Here is a 21321-nt window from a genome sequence, read left to right on the forward strand (position 1 = left end):
GAGTTCTATATCTAAGCCTCATTCAAGTTAGAAGCTTCGCATAAGTATTCATATGAGTTCATAAGAGTATTCATAAGGTAGTTCTCCTTTGCTTTCTCTTATTATGGTCAAAAACCATAACAACAAACCTAAGAAATAGAAAATTGTGAAGTTTCAGTTTTAAACATGCTTCTTCATTATGATTTCATTAGTGATTTATTTTGTCCTTTCAGAATGGTAGTATGGTATCATAGAAAGACTTTATTTTATTATTATTTGGGGGGGGGCGTGAGGCAATTGGGGTTAAGTGACTTACCCAGGGTCACACAGCTAGTAAGTGTCATGTGTCTGAGGCCGGATTTGAACTCGGGTCCTCCTGACTCCAGGGCCAGTGCTCTATCCACTGCACCACTTAACTGCCCCGTAGAAAGAGTTCGAATCCTGTCTCTGCACCTAATACTTGTGGAGTCTTGGCAGGGCAAATCCCCTCAACTGGCCTCTCTCTCCTTAGTCACAGAATGAGAAGACTGGAGTGGATGAACCCTAAGGCCCCTTCCAGCTCTAAATCTATGGTTCCATGACCACAGATTGTAATCTTTCTAGTATTTTATGAGCTGTTTATAAGCTGTTCCAAAACTCATTACAGGGTGGCCAACTTGAAGGTTATTAGCTTTTCTAAACTTAGAGTAGGTTGGTCTTTGGAGAGCAGACACAGAGGCTGTCAAACAGGCTGTCCCTGGAGCCCTGGCCCAAGGCTTTTTAGCCTGATGGGACCTTTCAGAGCCTGAATTCCACTAGCATGGTCTTCATGAGCTCAAGTTTAGGTCTACATTATGTTAAGTCATTGGAGGAAGACTTTAGTAGAAAGATCTTTGAGAATTAGATTTTAACTTGAAAATATATTACTACCACCATCACCACTTACAACAACAACAACAACAACAATAATAATGAAGACTACCATGCATTTATATAAAGTCTAATAAGTTTCCAAATTTTTTTTAGCATGTGCCAAGACTTAACTGCCCTAATTAACTGTCTAAATTGGAGTAGTTTAGACATATTTATAGACTTCCTAATTCACATACTTGGAATAGCTAGGTGGCACAATAACAGTGCTAGTCCTGGAGTAAGGAAGACTCTCGTGAGTTCAAATCTGTCCTCAGCCACTGACTAGCTGTGTGACCCTGGGCAAGTCACTTAACCCTGTTTGTCTCAATTCCTCATCTGCAAAATGAGCTGGGAAAGGAAGTGGCAAACCATTCCAGTGTCTTTGCAAGAAAAGATCCCAGATTGGGTCAGGAAGAGTTGGATGTGACTGAAATGACTCAACAACAATTCACATGCTTGGATGTGGTCCTCAAGAACATCTTAATTGAAATTATTCCTTAGCAAGTGATGTTTTTCCTTTCTTAGATTAGTTCTGGATTTAGGCATGGATATCAAGGTATCAACTGTGATAGCATTGATAGCAGTATGGCAACATGTTTTTGATTGTTAAGTACTAGACTTGTCTATCATATAACAATAAAAATATGTTCCATTCTTTGTCACTTTCCACATTTATCTTGTTTGACACTAACAACAGCTCTACAAAATAGACTGTATAAGTAAGTAGACCTGTTCTACATATGAGAAAAATGAAATTCAGGGGTTAAAAATCTTCTGTAAGGTCTCTTGGCTGGGACTAGACTCTAAGTCTTTGGGTATATTCTCCAGTGCTCTTTTCACTTTACCACACACATGTTCTCTTTGTGTTACTTCTATTATTTCACAGAGTTATGCTTATTAACACAAATTTTTTAACGTATTGTCAAAATAAAATGTTAGGACCAAATAATAAAAACCTCATAGCTAAAAGTAAGTGAAAACTGTAGAAAATAGAGCTCCAAGTTCTATAAGAAATTTTTAAAAATCACTCTGAGATTTCATTGTATTTTCATTTTCTTGTATATCAGTTTTTCCAAATCTGAGAAATACATATTTTTTCTGATTGTTTAAGTGATTTTCCTGCATGTATTATGCATCAAAACGACTTTCCTCTGATGTTGAATATCATGAATTAATAATGATAATGTTGAACTATATTACAGAATGAAGTCTGTGAATTTGAGAAACAAATAGGATCTGTCATAGCAGAGACCAAAGAAATAGAAAAGCACATTTATCAACAAGAAAGTAAAATAGAAGAAACCAAGCTTCGTTGTGGAAGCCTAGAGGCTCAGATCAAATCCTTACATGCAGAAAATGTAAAGCTCAAATTTTCCATAGAAACAGCACAAGAAGAGTTTGAAGAGTTCCGTATAAGAAATAATGGATATGATCAGAAAATAAGAATATATAAAGAAGGTATTGCTGAGGCAGAAAATAAATGGCCATTTATGATTGAACTTCATCTGAAAAAAGAAGAAATTAAAAAATTAATGACAAAGAAAAAGGAACTGACCCATGATCTCCAAAATCCAGAAGGAAACGTGATAAAAGAAGCACAGGTTTGAAATATTCTTTTTTAGAGCTTATCATTTTTATTTTTTGCAAGTGCTACATAATACATTATCTGGCAAGGGAGTGTTAACTCATAATTAAGCAGTAGGCCTACTTGTTAAACTCTGTTTTAACTAGATTCATAAGCTGCTCAGATGGCTTTCGTAATTCTTTTCAGTTTTGTGAAGTGTTTGAAGTGAATGACAACAGTGTCAAATGTGTGGAGGCATAACTAAAAATGAAATAAAATCAGATTTATAAAAATATATAGGAAAAAATACTATGAGCAATTAATCCATTTGTGGTTAAAAATTGTGTTTCAAAGAAGTGCTCGAGCACTTGGTTCCAGACTAATAGATCCAAACCAGCTCAAATCACTTTAGTATGCCTGATGCTGATATGGAAATAATATGAATTAATGCTTGTACCTCAAGCTGTCTTCTTCTTTTTCCTGCTGTTCTTTGAAGACTGGGAGCGACAAAATTTAGGATGTCAATCATTTCTTCGTGCTGTTGCTGGGCTGTAGCCACCATGACTACCATTTATCTTTGTGTCTTATTTCTACTTGATTCTTGGTTCTGTTTCAGAATCTAAGGGGTTTTGATCTAATTTTAGTTATGTAGAATAGAAATATTTAAATGATGCTTAACAGCTTCTAGGTATGTTTTTCAAATCACAATGATAACTGTGTTTTAGGTTTTATGTACTAATATTCATCTTCAATTCACCCGTGTACTTTCAATTTTATATATAGGAAGAAATTATGAATCTAAAGGATAAAATTGTAGCTGTAAAGGCATCTATCTCCATGAAAACTAGTTTGCTTGAGGAAGAGAAAAAGGTACATGAAAAATTGACAAAAGAAATAGAGGTAAGTTTTAGATATTTGAGTTAATTTTTTAAAATCTCAGTTCTATATCACATAATTTTAATACAGTTGTCAGTTTTCCATTCTAGTGAAGGCAGAGGAGTCAGTAATCTGAAATTTTAAAAAAACTAAATCTAAATTCATTTGTCGGATTTTGAAATGTGACCAGGGAATCCTACTTTTCAGAGACTCACAAAACTTCACCACAAAAGGTGGGCTGGCCCTGCTCATTTTTACTCTTTAAGCTGTGATTCGCTGATTCGTACAGCTGCTCTGTTACCACAAAATAGTGGAGATGGAATATAGATTATTAGAACTGGGGGGAGCCTTAGAGTAGACAGTATTCTATATGGAGGAATCCTTGGACATCATCTGATCAGCACGAGGCTAAGAAAACGCCAAATGTGGAACCAAAACACAGTATCCTTGATCAGAAATGTCTAGGGAAAAGAATCCAAACTGATATTTCTTCCCAAGACTTCGTCATTTCTACCTCCACTGCATCTCTTGGGTCCATTCACCTCTCCCTCCTCACACTGCTACCACCCTGATGAAGGCTCTCATCTTCACTCCTGCAGTAGCTTGCTAGTTGGTCTCTGTTCCTCAAGTCTCTCCTCACTTAGCTGCCAGAGTGATCTCCCTAAAGCACAAATCTGACCCTAAATGCCAGGTTCCCTTTTACTTCCAGGATCAAATATTAAATCTTTACTTTGAGTTTTAAAGTCCCTCACATTTTGTCTCTCTCCTGCTTTTCTAGTCTTCTTACACTTTACTCTCCTCCATGTATTTTAGGATTGGGTCCCACTTGAATTCTTGCTGTTCCTCACACGTGACACTCCATCTTCTGACTGTCTCACTGGCTTCCCCCCATGCCTCTTCATTTTTGTGTCCTGGCTTCCTTGGATTCCTTCAAGACTTAGCTTCAGTCTACCTTCTGTAAGAAGTCCTTTCTTCCTGCTCCCCCTCCCCACCTATGTACAGAATTGTTTGCATGTTGTCTTACTTATTAGAAGCCAAATTCCTTGAGGGAAGGGAACATGTTTTTACCTTTCTTTGTATCCCCAGCATTACTAAGCTCCTGGCACATAGTAAACCCTTAATAAATGCTTGTTGACTGACACTTCATTTCCAGGAATGGTAGTAGGTATGATTACTAATCCCACAATAAAAGATATAATAGCAGCTTGGGGGTCTGGATGAAGCCAGAAATGGTAAAGGGTTACCCATCAGAATAAGTGATTTTTGAAATTCTTTCTTAAAAGTTCATCTCTTGTCGGCCAACCTTTTGTTGATGAGTTTTTATGCGCTTAGTAAGGCAGGCTCCTAGACACCAGAGGTACAGTTTATTGCCTGATCCATGCCTAAGACTATCCAGCTTAGAAGGAACAGACAAAGCTTGTCTTCTACTAATCCAGTCTTTGGAAAGCTCAAGGACATCACAATGCCACATGGAGACTTGGTGGGCTTTAATGAAAGAATAATCATCACTTTTTTTTTTAATAGCGCATATACAGCTTTAAGTAGGACTGAATTTTATAATAGTATGATACCACAGTGACACCTTAGTGACAATTAATGTTCAGATGGTTATAGGAGGCAATTTATAATAGAGAGAAAATAGATTAAAAATAAAAATCTGTAATAAAACTGCAAATCCGAAAATAATGCATCTTAAAAGTATTAATTTAGAAATGGCTTATTGTTTCTAACTTAATTCATCTGATTTAGAAAAATATGAGAGTACAAACTGAATGCTCTTATACCATAGACCATGAGTATAATTTACATTTCACCAACAATGAAAATAAAAATTACTTTTCTGGCCAAGATTAATATTCTCAGATGTTAAATCTTCTGTTTTAAAAGTTCCTATCTATTTCAGTGGCATTGATGTTTAGATAGAAGGGTGGATGAATCTGAGACTTTCATTTTTTATCACTTCAGCAGATAACTTCATGCACTGAAAATTAATGAACTGTTTCAAAGCCTTATAACAGCCAGTTTTGTCAAGAATATCTTTTCCATTATAACTTTAGCTTTATTACCTTTAATACATTTAAAAGTAGTTCTGTGTTAATGCTACCGTAATATTAGAATTGAAAAAATAAAACTTAAAAAATTAGATGCCCCAAGATTGTTATAAAAGCAAAGACTTATGTATTTAATGTGTTATGCATACCATAACATATAATAATAATAATCATAGTAGCTTGAAAACATTAATTTTTATTGAATCTGAAGAAATTTCAGTAAACCATCAGCTAACAAGTATTCTTCTTGAAATAGCATATTTCTTGAAAGGATATATGTTTCAAAGCTAAAATAATTCTGTATTATCCATCATACCTTTTGCTGTTTTTGTAAGACACTACATGATATGGTGGGAAAAACACTGGTCTTGGAATCAAGCAACAAGCATTTATTAAGTATCTGTTGTGTGTTGGAATCAGGTAATATATGAGTTTCAGTCACATCTCATACAATTACTAGGTGTTTTTTCTAGGTGTTTTACCATGGCTAAGTAATTTATTCTCTCTGAGTCTTTGTGTTCACATTTTGAAAATATGATGAATAATAACTCAAAAAGTTGTTGTGAGGGAGCCAAGATGGCAGAGTAAGAGGTGAGTCTCTCTTACCCTCCCCTATTAACCCCTGAAATCCCAGAAAATATCACCCCAGGAAAAACCCTGGAACAGCTGAACCAGAAGATGGGGGTGCAACAGTCCAGGAGCCTAGGTATCTTGAGGAATTAACTGGAAAGGCCCCTCTTACCTTGGGGAAAAGGGAGCAGTACAGAACGGGAGGCATCCCAGCAAGCTAGTGGAAACCCCCACCTCATCATACCAGGAAGAGATCCTGAAGCCCAGGTGGTGGAGCAGGCAAACACCAACACCTGGACCCCCAGTGCCTTCTTGAGGGGAGGGAACTGGTGGAAACCAGCTCAGAAAACCACCAGGTGCCTAGGCATTCTGCAGCAACAGGCTCTTCCAGTGCCTCAGCAAAACTAAGGGAAGCAGGGCTCCAAGGGGCCCCAGGTGGACAAACACCCTACAACATCCATCTGAAAGAAGCTGAAGAAAGCAAAAGGAAGGAAAGGCCTGGGTGAGCAGGAAATCTCCAGGAGCCACACTATCCAGTCCTACCCCTAGAGTTCCAGTGTTCCTGATTCCAGCCCAACACCAGGTAAACTGCCAGAATCCTACAGCCTCCAACTGCCAACATTGGAGGCCCCAGTACACAAAGCCATGTACCAGGCCCTAGGCTCCCAACACAAGAAGCTTGGGTCAGTGCCTTCTGCTCCCCAGCAGGAGAGCCCAATCTCTAAAGGACAGTAAATAAGCAAACACCATGAGCAAAAAGAAACGTAAGATAGATTCTTATTATGGGAAGAGTGAAGATCAAGGCAGAAATTCTGAAGAGGACAACATTATCAACAAACCCACATCTGGAACCTCAAAAGGGAATATGAACTGGTCTGAAGCCCAGAAAGCCTTCTTAGAAGAGCTCAAGAAGGATAAAAAGTCAAATGAGAGAGGTAGAAGAAAAAATGGAAAAAGAAATGAGAGGTATGCAAGAGAGAATCGATAGCTTGGAAGAGGAAAGACAAGAATTAACTGTAGAAAACAAGTCCCTAAAAAATATAATTGGCCAACTGGAAAAAAAGTACACTGAAGAAAACAAGTCCCTAAAAAATAAAATTGGCCAAATGAGGAAGGAGGTACAAAATCTAATAGAAGAAAACAATTTGTTAAAAATTAGAATTGAGCATATGGAAGCTAATGACTCTATGAGAGAGCAAGAATCAGTCAAACAAAAGCAAAAGAATGAAAAAATAGATGAAAATGTAAAATACCTCATTGGTAAAACAACTGACCTGGAAAATAGATCCAGGAGAGACAATTTAAAAATTATTGGTCTACCTGAAAATCATGATGAAAAAAAGAGCCTGGACAGTATCTTTCAGGAAATCATAAAAGAAAACTGCCCTGAGGTCCTAGAACCAGAGGGTAAAATAGCCATAGAAAGAATCCACCACTCACTGCCTGAAAGAGATCCCAAATTGAAAACACCAAGGAATGTAGTAGCCAAATTCCAAAATTACCAGGTCAAAGAGATAAACTCCAGAGGCTCCTATTACCTCCAGGATTAAATACAGAATCCTCTATGTGGCTTTCACAGCCCTTTATAATCAACCCCTCACACCCCCACCTTTCCATTCTTACACACACACACACACACACACACACACACACACCCTGCTCTAAACCCCACTCTCCCATACTCTTCAATTCAGTGACACTGGCCTCCTGACTCTGCCAAGGACAAGACATTCCCATCTTTAAGCTCCAGGCATTTTCTGTGTCTCCTGTACAGAAGGGAATGTTCTCCCTCCGTATCTCCACCTCCTAGTTTCTCTGGCTTCCTTCAAGTCCCAGCTAAGATCTCACCTTCTGCTGGAAGCTTTCTCCAATACTTCTTAATTCTAGTGCCTTTTCTCTGTTAATTATATTCCATTTATCCTGTGTATAGCTAGTGCATGTATATGCATTTGCTGGTTGTCTCCCCCCCACCCCTATCAGTCTGTGAGCTCCTTGAGGGTAGGGACTGTCTGTTGCCTTTTTTTTTTTTTAGGCAATTGGGGTTGAGTGACTTGCCCAGAGTCACATAGCTAGTATCAAGTGTTTGGTCTGAGGCAGAATTTGAACTCAGATCCTCCTGACTTCAGGGCCGGTGCTCTATCCACTGTGCCACTTAGCTGCCCCCTTTTGTCTTTCTTTGTGTCCCGGGTATTGAGCATAGTGATTGACTTATTAAATGTTTACTGGTTAATTGAGTCAGGACCGATACTTAGCTCTCCTGACTCTTAATCCAGTTCTTTCCAATATTTCATGATGTATATAAAGAGTTAACTATTTAAAAAAATGAAAAAACTTAAAATGGGTTAGTAAAATAAAGTTTAAAGCCCACAGCTAATATGGAAATATATTTTGCATGACTTCATATGTAGAATGGATATCATATTTCTTGCTTTCTTAATGGGTAAAGGGAACTGAAAATAAAAATAAAATTAAGAAAAAACATTTAAAGCTTCTCTTTTGAATATTTAAAATAGAAAAGAGTTTAAATTTAAATTTAGTTGAGATCACTGAGGTCAGGCAGCTTGGGCAAAAAGTTTGACCAAAACTAAAGTTTGACTTCATTGCCACCACCGTTTAGTTCAAGAAGCTGCTATTGATGTTAACCCACCCATACCCAGTATGCAAAATTATGTATTTCAGGGAGCTATACCTGTAGTATGAGCTATGTCTCCCACATCATCATCATGATCCAAGTTTAGGTATGTTTTTGTGTAATAGATTAGATCAGCTTTCAAAATCCCCACTAGCCCCAGTATTCTATTTTCTTATTTGTTTAATAGTTAATGTCCTTTAAATAACCAGTACCGATATCAGGAGACGTGAGTTTTTCTCTTCAGGTCTCTGAAAACATACTGTAATTTATCCCACACTACTTGACTTTTTTTATTTTAATCCCAAGTATGTATAGTACATGCATACTCTCAAAAGATACTCTAGAATTAATATACAACATGTGGAGAATAATTATTTAGCATTTTTAACAACCTTGAAAGTAAAACTGTTGTTTGAAACCACTCTTTCCTTAAAGTGATAAAGTGTGAAAGTGATAAACACAGATTTTAATTATTATCACTAACTTGTTTGATGCAATTTATGGGACAAGAATTGTTGATTCCACCTTCTGTAAGCCTCCTGAATTCATTATAACAAAATAATAGATTTTTAGAACCAGGAATAACCTCAGAGCTCACTAGTTCCTCATGTTAAAGAAGAAGTAGTTGAGGCTGACACATTAAGTGATGTATACAAGGTCACCCCGATAATTTGTCACAGAGCAAGACTAATACTGCACTTTCAGGGCAGTGTTTTGTTTTGTTTTTTTCTACTTTACTATATCATAGCATCCCCTTATCCCTTTTCTATGTGTATATGTAAAACCATAATATGCATACTTCTGTTTATCAGTTATTTCTCTGGAGGTATATAGCATCTTCCTTCATAGGTCCTTTGTAGTTAATTTGAATATTCATAATTTGAAATAGCTTAGTCATTCAGTTATTCTTTGAACAATATTGCTGTTACTATATACAACATTCTCTTGGTTCTGCTCATTTCACTCCTCATTTCATGCAAGGCTTTCCGCGTTGTTCTAAAACCAACCTGCTCATCATTTACAACACAATAGTATTCTATCACAATCATACACCACAATTTATTCAAGCATCCCCTCAATTTCTAGTTCTTTGCCACCATAAAGAGAGCCGGTATAAATATTTTAGGTCCTTTTCCTTTTTCTTTGATCACCTTGGGAAACAGACCTAATAGTGGTATTGCTAGATCAGAGTATATACACAGTTTCATAACTCTTTGTACGTAATTTTAGATTGCTCTTCAAAATGGCTGGATCATTTCACAGTTCCATCAACAGTGTATTAGTGTCCCAGTTTTTCTACATCTTCTCCAATATTTGTCATTTTCCCTGTCTATCATTTTGGCCAGTCTGATATATGTGAAATGATATCTTAAAGTTGTTTTAATTTGCATTTCTCTAATCAATAGTGATTTAGAGGTCACAACTCCATATGGGGTCACAGCCCATAGTTTTAGAAGTACTAGAGTGCTCACAAGTGGAAAAAGTTTAAGAAGCCCTGATTTAGAGCATTTTTTTCATGTGACTATTAATATCCTTGGACCACTTATCAATTGGAGAATGACTCATATTCTTATAAATTTGATAGAGTTCTCTATATATTTGAGATATGAGACATTTGCCCAAGACATTGTCTATAAATTTTTTCTTTCACAATTTTTTGTTTTCCTTCTAATCTTGGCTATATTGGTTTTATTTGTATGAAAGCTTTCTAATTTAATGTAATCAAAATTATCCGTTTTGCATCATAAGATGCTCTTTATCTCTTATTCATTCATAAATTATCCTGTCTATAAGTCTGATAAGTAATATGTTCCATGTTTTTCCAACTTACTTATGATATCTCCTCTTATATGTAGGCCATGTATCCATTTTGACCTTGTCTTGGTAAATGGTGTAAGATACTGGTCTATACCTAGTTTCTGCCAAACTGTTTTCAAGTTTTCCCAACAATTTTTTTTTTACCAAATGGTGAATTCTTATTCCAAAAGTTTAAATCTCTATATTTGTCAAACCAAAGATTACTATAATCATTTTCTGCTATGTATTGTATGCCTATTCTGTTCCACTGATTCACCTTTCTGTTTCTTAGCCAATATCAAATAGTTTTGACCATTACTGCTTTATAATACAGTTTAAGATCTGGTATTGCTATATCTCCTTCCTTTACATTTTTTTTCATTAATTCCTTTGATATTCTTGACCTTTTGTTCTTCCAAATGAATTTTTGTTATTTTTTTCTAGCTCAATAAAATAATTTTTGGTAATTTAATTGGGATAGAATTGAATAAATAGATTAGTTAGAATTGTGATTTTTATTTGTATAGTGTTTTACAATTATGTTCATGTAATTCCTGGGTTTGTCTTAGCAGGTATACTCCCAGGTATTTTATGCTGTTTAGTCATATACTTGTTTACATTTTTTCTGTGAGTTTTTGTGTTCTTTTTATCTGTGTAAATCCTTCCTCCTTTAGCCTTTACATTTGTTGAAAATCAAACTACATCTAGAGTTTCTTTTATATCTTCCCATAGATGTTGGTGTGGAGCTTTGAATACAGTGGAAACAAGAAATGATGACTTGGATTGTGCTTACCTCACCTAACTCCCAATATGCACACAATGTATATATATAGATATATGTATATGTATATGTGTGCACACATGCATACATGCATAATACATGTGTATAAGCACACATGCATACATGTGTATTAACTAGGAAGGTTAAGTTAAGGTTTGTATGATATACTGTGTAAATATATATAAATACATAAGCTATAGATACATGGAAACACATATAGGCCTGTATTGCATATCTATCTCTATCTTAGCTGGGGTGATTAAGTTGATTAAGTGACTTTTCCTCCCTCTCGATTTCTGGGTAGAGATTGTAAATAGAGAAACAGAATAAACTGCAACGTTAAGCTTTCGTAGCGTAAGCGTCTAAACTGTACTGAAGATGGAATGATATGTATGAGGAACAGCAAGTAAGCCAATTTGGCTAAACTACAGAAAGCAGGAAGGGAAGTGATGTCCAAACTTACAGAATGTCCCCTGTGCTTGCGAGGCGTTTCCTTGTCAGTTCGACCTCTTAGAATTCCTTTTTTCCCTTCAGAGCTGATATACAGGGTTACCTCCTATACAAGGCCTTTCCTGATCTCCCCAAGCACTAGTATTTCCCCAAAAAATTTATCTTGTAATAATTTGTTTTTCATATGTTATATCTACTTACACAGTCAATCTACCAGCATTTATTGAGTCCTTACCATGTGCCAAAAGCAGTGTAGCATGGTAGGCAGAGAGCCAGCATCAAATCCAGGAAGATCTGAGGGTAACAACTGGCCATGTGACTGCAGACAGTTTACTTGACTTCTCTGTGTTCTAGGTGACTCTCTATGGTTCTAGCAGAGAAGGGGCCCACCTTTTTGTTTCTTAGCCAGTATCAGATAGTTTTGACAATTACTGCTCTATAATACTGGAATGAGGAATGAGGAAGTTTCTTACCCCAATGAAATCACAGTTCCGTTCCTAGTCCCTGTCCTACTGTGTGCCAGGTGTTGCTAATGGCTTGAGATACAAAGGAAAAGTGAAAACAGTCCCAGCCATCAAGAAGCTTATGTTTTAATGAGGGCATCAATAGATACAAAATGACATATGAGATAAATGAAAGGGAGATAGGGAGAGGAAACTTAGAGGGAATGGTACCAATACCTGGCAGGACCAAGAGAAGCCTTCTAAAGGTGACACAAGCTGAGTCATACAGGGCCTCTAAAAGTGAGAGGCTTGGGGAACAGCCAATGGAAAGGCATGAATGCAGGAGATGGACTGGTGTATGTGAGGGAAAGAGAGGAGGCTGGTATGGCTAGATTACAAAGAGGCGATAGGAGGAGAGTCAAGTGTAAGAATATTGGAAAAGTGGGAAGGGGCTGGCTTTGGAAGAGCTCTAAATGTCAGGATTTTATATTTCAGCCTAATGGTTAGAGAGAGTCACTGGAGTTTACTGAGTAAGCAGGTAAAATTATCTTGCCTAGGCTTTACTCAAATCAATGCATTGTCAATCTGGCCCAATCCTATCCATTTTTAAGGCTCAAATAAAATTCTGCCTCCTCTGAGATTATTTTTATGAACACTGGAATCTAAAGGATTACTTATTGCCTGTATTGCCTTGTATTATTATTTTTTCATGTCTAATCTTATGTCCCAGCTAGAGTGCAAGCCCTTGTAAACAGGGATTATATCATATCTTTTAAATCCTCCAAAGTACCTAGCATGATGTCTTGCACATAGTAGATACTCAATATTTGCTAATTTGATTTTTATTTGGTATTATTTAATGTATGATTATTTGATTATTTTCTTATAAAAAACAAATAGATTCTCATCTTTCTGACCTGTCTGGCTTTACTATTAACCTACCCATAGGAAGGGAACAGACTAGGCAGCATCCAGGTTCTTTTAAGAATATAATTCTGTGAATAACTGCATAACAGATCTAATCAGCTCTTTTAATCTGTAACACTAATGTATGTACAAGTGCTTTCAGAGGTAGAGAAGGCTAGATAAACGTAAGTTGCTTTTATCCTTTGTTATCATCATCTCCATTTTTCAAGGATCCTTCAGTCTCTGGCTTTCCTACATGAAAACAAAACTGTAGTCTTGACTAGTAATAACATTTGTCATTTACAAAGGACTTTAATGTTTGTGCGACAACTAGGTGGTGCAGTGAATAGAGCACCATGCCTGAAGTCAGGAAGACTCATCTTCCTGAGTTCAAATCTGGCCTCAAACACTTCCTAGCTGTGTGACCCTGTGCAAGTCTCTTCACCTTGTTTGTGTCAGTTTCCTCATCTATGAAATGAGCTGAAGAAGGAAATGGCAAACCATTCCAGTATCTTTGCCAGGAAAACACCAAATGGGGTCTTGAAGAGTCAGACACAAGTGAAAAACAACTGAACAACAACGAATGTTTGCAAAGTACTTCTCTATATATTATTTAATTTCATCACAGCCCTGTGAAATAAATACTACAGCTATGTCCCCATTTTACAGTTGAGGTTTATAGAGACTGAAAGACTTATGCAGGGCCACACAGCTAGGAAGTGGCAGAGGAAGAAGTCAGGCCTCAAATTCTCCTAGTTCTCAATCCTATAATAATTTACCCTCCACGACAGTATTTTCTTATTGCTAAGACTTCTTGACATAAGTAGACAGCTTTTCATATCCATATTTATTATTTATTACAAAGCCTATTAAAGTGTACTCTTTGTTTCAATAGGTGCAAAATAAAAGGTGTGATGCTATTTTAAAGCGCCTCCGATGTCAGGTGAACAAGCTTCAGGCAAACAGAAGACAATGGCAGTGGAATATTCAACAGATGGAACAAACTGCGGAGGAACTAAGGAGATGCATAGGAATGAGAGATTAGAACAGTGCTCTGGCAAAATGGAGAATACAGGCAACAGCGCATGTCGTCCTTGGCATCCAGTAAAATAATTTGGGAAATAAGCCTTTGGATCAGGGACTAATAGGGTCTATCTTCAAAGGGACTAACGTAGTGAATGTTTCCTTCCTTGTATTAAAATCAACTCTCAGTTGTTAATTAAGTTGTTAATTAAACTACAGTTGAGAACAGGTATGTGGTAGAAGAGTCTCTGTAGAAATTTGTACTGATTTGTGCAGATGAGTTATAGAGAAAGAAGCCTTCTCGACAGTTGAACTATATGGATGGGCTGACTGGGAAAGACCTCTTTTTACAGAGAGTCAACTCAGTTAAATGCTGAACTGTTTGAAAATTAAGCATCTAATTCTGTTCTTTCTTCTCTTTTGTGTTTCATTTAGCACCAACAAACTGTAAAACATTTGGCAAGAAAATAATACTTCTGAATTTATAATAATTTCCATTTTAAAGTATTTTAAACCTGATACTTTAGAAAGAAAATGAATATCTATTTCAAACTGTGTTAGAACTTGCCTTCTAGACATCCATTTTAGCAGTAGTCTATAACAAAGATGTTTACATTAATTCATTGTTACAGGTTCAAAAAAGTGTAACTTTTCTATTTTGTCCAGTAGGTGGCAATTTAGTACCATTTTAATCATTTTCTTTGTTACAGAATGGAAATTGAAGTATTGTAGTTATGGTTTTAAAAAAGCATCAATAAAGCTTACTGTGTTTTTCAATATATATCTTCTATGTTTGTTTTAAAATAGCATGTGGTTTTTATTTCACTAATACAATAAAAATTAGTTTTTAACGTCAACAAAAACATACTGTGTTCTTAAAAAGATAGTGCCAATTTGTTTGGATTAACCAATTTTCCTCCGTTATAGAAAGGTAAATAAGTATCATGATAGTTTAAAATGAATTTTAAGTTACCACTTTGAATGGAATGAATGAAAAGGTATTTATTATATGTCATGCACAATGCTAAGCACTGTTGATAAAAATATAAAATATAGTCCTTAGGGACTTTATATTCTAATACAGGGAGACAATATATAAAGGGAGTGGTGGCTAGGAAAGATGAGTAGAAAATAGAATGTTATACCCCTCCCCCACTCTTTGTACTGTTTCATCCCTTAAGTCAAATACATTTTAGTGTTTGTATATAAAACCACTTATTTGAAGATTTCTTTAAAAAAAACATCATTTGTGGGATTTCTTAATTTAAAAGGGAAAATGAAGTAGATATCTATTTCTTCATCGTATATAACTTTCATTGTTCCTGAGAACTAATGAGATCATTTAAGACCAAATATTTCTGTCCTAGTCCTATGATTAACATGCATTGGCCCATTTCCCGAAGAACAAAATGTAGGGAGAAAGAATGCATGAGTTGGGCTAGGTTAAGAAGAAAGAGTTGGGATCCTTGCTAAAAAGAAATCTGAGTTGTAGAACAAATGAGGAGGATGTAAGATAGTCAAGAAAAGAGCAAAGAATTTACATAGTAAATGAATTGCCAAAAAGCAAAAGACACCATAACTTAAAAAATTAAGGAAGCCTAAGTAATAGAAGAATAGACAACAGGTAGAGATGTATAGCTTTCCACGTTTAAGTTTTTACTATTAACCTTACTCCCATCTAGTTTATATTGCATTTTCAGTAGCTGCCATAAACTGTTTCATATTTGTCTGCTTAAATCCAGTGTTTAGAGTGTTCCCAGGCATGAAAAACTGAGCACAAATAGAAATATTGTGCTATATCTAGCCACTTTGGATCTTTAATTTAAAATATTTCTATATATTTTATATAACTAATCTATATGCTAAATATTAATTTTTAATGTTTATATAACAATATCAAGTCAAGACAGAACATATGCATATGTGTGCATATATATATTCAACAGATGGAAAAAACTGCGGAGGAACTAAGGAGATGCATAGGAATGAGAGATTAAAACAGTACTCTGGCAAAATGGAGAATACAGGTGACAGCGTATGTCATCTTTGGCATCCAGTAAAATAATTGGAAATAAGCCTTTGGATCAGTGACTAATAGGATCTATCTTCAAAGGGACTTACATAGTGAATGTTTCCTTCCTTTTATTAAAATTAACTCTTATATATGTGTGTGTGTGTGTGTGTGTGTGTGTGTGTGTGTATTTATATATATATTTATATATATATATATATATATTTATATATATATATATATATATATATTTATATCACTAAACTTCAAATGTTGTCAATGTGGTTTTACTTCCCTAAGGAGAAACTAACCCCTCCAGGTAGAAATATAAAGAGGCAGCATGATATAGTGGGGGATATAGTGGGAACAGCAAGGGACTCTGAGTCAGAAGACTTGATTTTTACTACCGACTTTGACACTTACTTATCTATGTGACCATGGACGAATCATTTAACCACTTTGAGCCTCATTTTCTTCATCTTTAAAATGGAGCTAATATAATATGGTGGTCAATAGTCAATCTAGTATTGTGAGAAAAGTGCTTTGTAAATCTCAAAATGATATATAAATGCATTATTATCAATTCTCCCTACCAGGATTTGGGCCTTTAGGGGGTTCAGTTCCCAGGAAAAATCTTCCCTACTTCATACCTGTGACTCATAATCTTCAAAGGCCTTGGCAGTTGTGTTTGTGTGTGTGTGTGACCTGAGTAACAACCCAGCCAAATTGAAATAGACATTGTCAGATTGGCGATAGAAGGATGAATTTTTTCTGTCATGGCAACTCTCAAAAGCCATCTACAAAGACAAAGACAGGGGGGTTGCAGCTTGTTTTGGTGAAGAGGGTACCCACAGCAATGAGACTGTAGAAGGGTGTGTACATTAGCACTATGCTTTCTTGGTACAAGATGGCAGAGCCATCTCTTACCCAAAGGCTTTCTTCCTTAGTTTCTGCTCAGCACCAGCATTATAGCTCCCCCGTCCAAAGTGTCTTAGTGAGGCAATTACCCCAGTTTACTGTTCCCTAGACGTGGCTCTACCTCCTGTGCTTCTAGACATAGAAAACCTCTAAGCTCTAAAACTTTACCCAACTTCCTTCTCTGAATATGGCAATGCCAAAGGTCCTTAACTACCTGTTTATAGCTTATTAGAACTAAAGTGTTAATTTGCTTTCTAGCATTCTTAATTATCTCTAGCTGTTCTATTCATCTAATCCACCCCTAAACCTGCCCTTTTTTATTTGCAAGGAAATAGGCTCCCTTAAAACTGTCTCATCTACATGTTTCTGCATCCTATTCATTTCACAATCAAAAGAAAAAAGACCCAAAATCATAAAACTTGATGAGTGTCTTTTTTTTCCAATTAGATAAAGATTACTCATGTTTACAATTCTATATGTATCCCCTCTGAAGCTTAGTGCTTACATATAAGATACTTTGAATGACTAGTTAAAGGTATCCTTTCGTCAGCCTCGTAACTGCCAGCAGTTGTTTTTTTTCCCCCCTTTCTTAAATTTGCTTCAGGCCTGAGACTTCTTAAAGCAGACAATTTTTTTTTTTTTGCTTTCTGAGCCCAACACCAAAAAAAAGGTGGGGGATAGGAAAACTCATACATCTTAAGCATTCGTAGAGTTTCCTCACCGTTTACAAAAGACACATATGAGAAAGTTATAGGTATCCCTGATACTGTCCATGCACTAAACAGCAGTGTTGTATTACTGTTCACATGAGAAACACCCCCAGTTCCTTATACAGAGGTCCTTGTGTGGAAGATATAGGCCAGTTGGGCAAAGAGCTTTTACATTTATAATGTTATTTACATATTACCCATTTCCCATTATCAATTATTTGTCCCAGTCAGTCAGGATTCAGTTGTTTTCACTGTGGGCAGTATCTTTTTTCCTACCTTATAGTTTTCTTTAAATACCAATTCTGATCTTCGTTCTAAGGTGGTGGCCTAACTATACAGAGATTGCCAATTCAGGGATGACTCCCACATCAATAATGAGTTTTCCCATCAAAAATAATCAATTTAATATTTTTCATTTAACTATTAAAATATTTAACTCTAATATTTAAACAAGTAATTAAACATGAAAATCTATAATGAATATAAAAATGTTTATGGCAGTTTTAATGGTTTTATACAAAAATTTAAACCAATGACCAAAACAAAAAGACTGTGTTAAAGTTGTATCTTTTTTGGACCCTCTGTCAAACCCCCTTCCCTTTCTGGTCAGGATAGTGAGCAAGGTTGTAAATGTTGTTATTGTGTCACTTCATTTGTGTCCAACTCGTCGTCACCCCATTTGGTGTTTTCTTGGCAAGGCTACTGAAGTGATTTGCCATTTCCTTCTCTGGTTCATTTTACAAATGAGGAAACTGAGGCGAACAGGGTTAAGTGAACTGCCTAGGGTCACACAGCTAGTAAGTGTCTGAAACTCAATCTAAACTCAGGTCTTCCTGAACTCAGGAAGACTTCAGGCCTAGCACTCTATCCACTGCACCATCTAGCTGCTCTTAAGGTTATAAATAGTGAGCTTAAAGTAACAATAGCAGCAAGTATATTGGCGAAAGGAAACCTAGAAGTCCTAAAGATCAAAGGAGCATAATTTGCCAACTGTATCATATATTAACCAAAAATCATCCTGGGATTACGTGCTAAATCGGGGTATGCTGTCTAGACTTTTTTGTATGTATGTAAATGATGACATGTAAATCTCAGATAAGTTCCCGACATCTTCAGTAAGGTAAGCAGAACACACCCACTGGTGCTGATAACTTTGAGCTGAAGTGTATACATTAACTATAAAGTTTTGCTGACAATTTTGAGATGATCTGGATAGGTTAGTGATCTAACCCCAACATGGCATGGATAAGAATCTGTTCCCCCCCAAAACCCTATAAAATGAGACCCCTCCAAACTCCTGCACTCTCGAAATACTCTTCCATCTTCATCTGAGTCTATGCTGCTGAGTACTCCCAACTCTAATCTATGGTTATATGAATTACTTTCTATGACTTTCCCTCTCCTCATTCTCTTCCCCAATTTGCCTGCCTTCCTCTACCACTCCATCCCTATCCTCACCTCTGCCTTTGTATCTCATCCCCACCCTCTTTGTGTCGTTTGTCTCTGTACTTCCTGTGCCATTTTCCACATCACCATTTGTCCCTTATTCAAGTGTGATTAAAGCCTCACTCCCTACTGCCATCATAGTCTTCCTGGCAAGTACCAAAAGAACCAGGCATGCCTATCCCGTTTCATAATTCAATAAATTAATTAGCAATTCAGAGACAAAAAGAGCATAAAAATGCCTTAGTCAGCAAACACTTGACTTACTTGCCAAGGGAGATGACAGCCAAAGTTATAATATAAATTCACTTCTAAAATTTTACAAAGAAGGCTGACATATGATTGTAAGCAGCACTGCTTCAAAACAGAAACAGTTAAGGGCAGAACCATGTTAAAGAATGTTTGGTAAGAGATTTCAATTTATATTATTTTAGTTATTGTATATAGTTTTCCTACCTAATTCACTTGAATCAGTTCATAAAAATGTTTACCGTGCATTTCTATATTCATTATTTTTTCTATAGACTTTGATATGTTAGTTTTGTTGAATATTTTTTACTCTTTTTTTTAATTTAAAGGATGGTTCAGGGATTGGGGTAGATACATTGGTAAATATAGAAGATGTAAAAGAAAATATAATTTTAAAATGTTTGTAAATCTCCCGTTTTTCTTCTTCTGTTGTCCTATTTTCATCATCAAATTTAGCCCTTATTTATGTTACTTGTTTTTAAATCTTGAGATATTTAATCCAATTATTTTCTCCAGTTAACCCCTTCTCTTCTTATACTAATTACGTTAATTCTATGCAATCCTGTATGAAAGCTTCAGTTCCAAGTGATCAAATTATTTATGATAACTCTTGTAATTGCTTCTTTCCCTTGCTAGGCACTTCAAGCTTCTAGCCATAGTTGTGGACAGTACCGGATCTGATTCTCTGTGTGTGTGTGTGTGTGTGTGTGTGTGTGTAGTGTGTGACCTTTAATATTCAAATCACATAGCCATTTTGAGCTTATTATACTATAAGATGGAAAATGTTGGTTTAAACCTAATTTCTGTCAGATTGCTTTGTAGTTTTCCCAGGAGTTCTTGTCAAATAGGAAGTCCTTTCCTAGGTAATTTATATTTTCTAGTTTATCATATACTGGGTTATTGAGTTCAATTATTTCTGATTCTTCCTTGTCTAATCTGTTCATTGATCTGCTTTTCCATTTTTTAACCTGCATGAAATATTTTGATGATTGCTGCTTCATAATAATTGTTTGAGGTCTGGAAGTGTGCTTCTGCAAAACTTCCTGGAAAAGATCTATAACCATCCAAAATAGTTTGATTTGACCATCTACAGAAGAAAAATCAAATGAAGGAAAAATATCTGCTGCCTAGATTATAACATTCATTGGCTAGACAACCACTAGCACTTGTCCATTAGGATATTTGTGTATGTCTATGTACATATGAATGCATAGACACACACATAAAGGCATTATATACACACATATACATATATATGTGACATATACATATATCTAAATCCATCTATCTACATCCATCCATCTATCTATCTATCTATCTATCTATCTATCTATCTATCTATCTATCTATCTATCTATGACAAGTATAAAAAGACATTGAGTTCATGCCTTCACAAAAAGCTCCTTTAATTAGCTCTAGCATTTTTGGAAACAATTGCCCATCTTTATAATATCAATATTTTACCACTTTTGTTGTATAAATGTGGGACATGAAACATGATTATTTCCAGGGAATTAAAAATAAATGTCTCACAGAGGGCAACAGAGAAATACGTATTTTTGTGAGCAGCCTGCAACATATAATCAGTGAGGAACTTCAAAGAACAGGAGTAAAAGTTTTCACCACGGAAATGTATGATGGGAAGAGAAGATAGACCAGACATATGGCAAAGGCAATGGATGACAGGCAGACACATCAAATGTTCCACTGGTATCTTTGGGATGTCAGCAGAAAGCAAAGAAGTCTTTCATTGTAGTTGGTGGATTCCCTTTGGTAAACTCATGGGAAAATATGGACAGGTGTCACACACACAATGATTACACATAGAGAGATGCTATTTGCATTGTTGGAGGTAATGCTCAAACAGATGAGATTACAGATGCATTTGAGTATTTTGAGTTTTTATATATGTAGTTATTCTTGTTTTAAAAAAAAATGGATGTAGTTATTCTTGTTTTAAAAAAAAAATTAACGGAAGGGGAATAAGTGTTTTTAAGCACCTACTATTTGCCAGGTACTATACTAAA

The 21321-nt window shown here is 35.9% G+C and overlaps 1 protein-coding gene across 1 annotated transcript in view; it reads left to right on the forward strand.

The window, feature by feature from the left end:
- CCDC122 (coiled-coil domain containing 122) overlaps positions 1 to 14746 on the forward strand; it is a 29560-nt gene extending 14814 nt beyond the window's left edge. The window contains exons 3-5 of the mRNA XM_078147593.1: positions 2073 to 2471; positions 3218 to 3334; positions 13836 to 14746. Coding sequence (XP_078003719.1) covers positions 2073 to 2471; positions 3218 to 3334; positions 13836 to 13985 — 666 coding nt within the window. The 3' untranslated portion in view covers positions 13986 to 14746. The remainder of the gene's footprint in view (positions 1 to 2072; positions 2472 to 3217; positions 3335 to 13835) is intronic.
- The last annotated feature ends 6575 nt before the right edge of the window (positions 14747 to 21321 follow it).

The sequence above is a fragment of the Phascolarctos cinereus genome, unplaced genomic scaffold (assembly GCF_003287225.1).
Source record: "Phascolarctos cinereus isolate Bilbo 61053 unplaced genomic scaffold, phaCin_HiC Scaffold_7;HRSCAF=346, whole genome shotgun sequence".
Taxonomy (NCBI): domain Eukaryota; kingdom Metazoa; phylum Chordata; class Mammalia; order Diprotodontia; family Phascolarctidae; genus Phascolarctos; species Phascolarctos cinereus.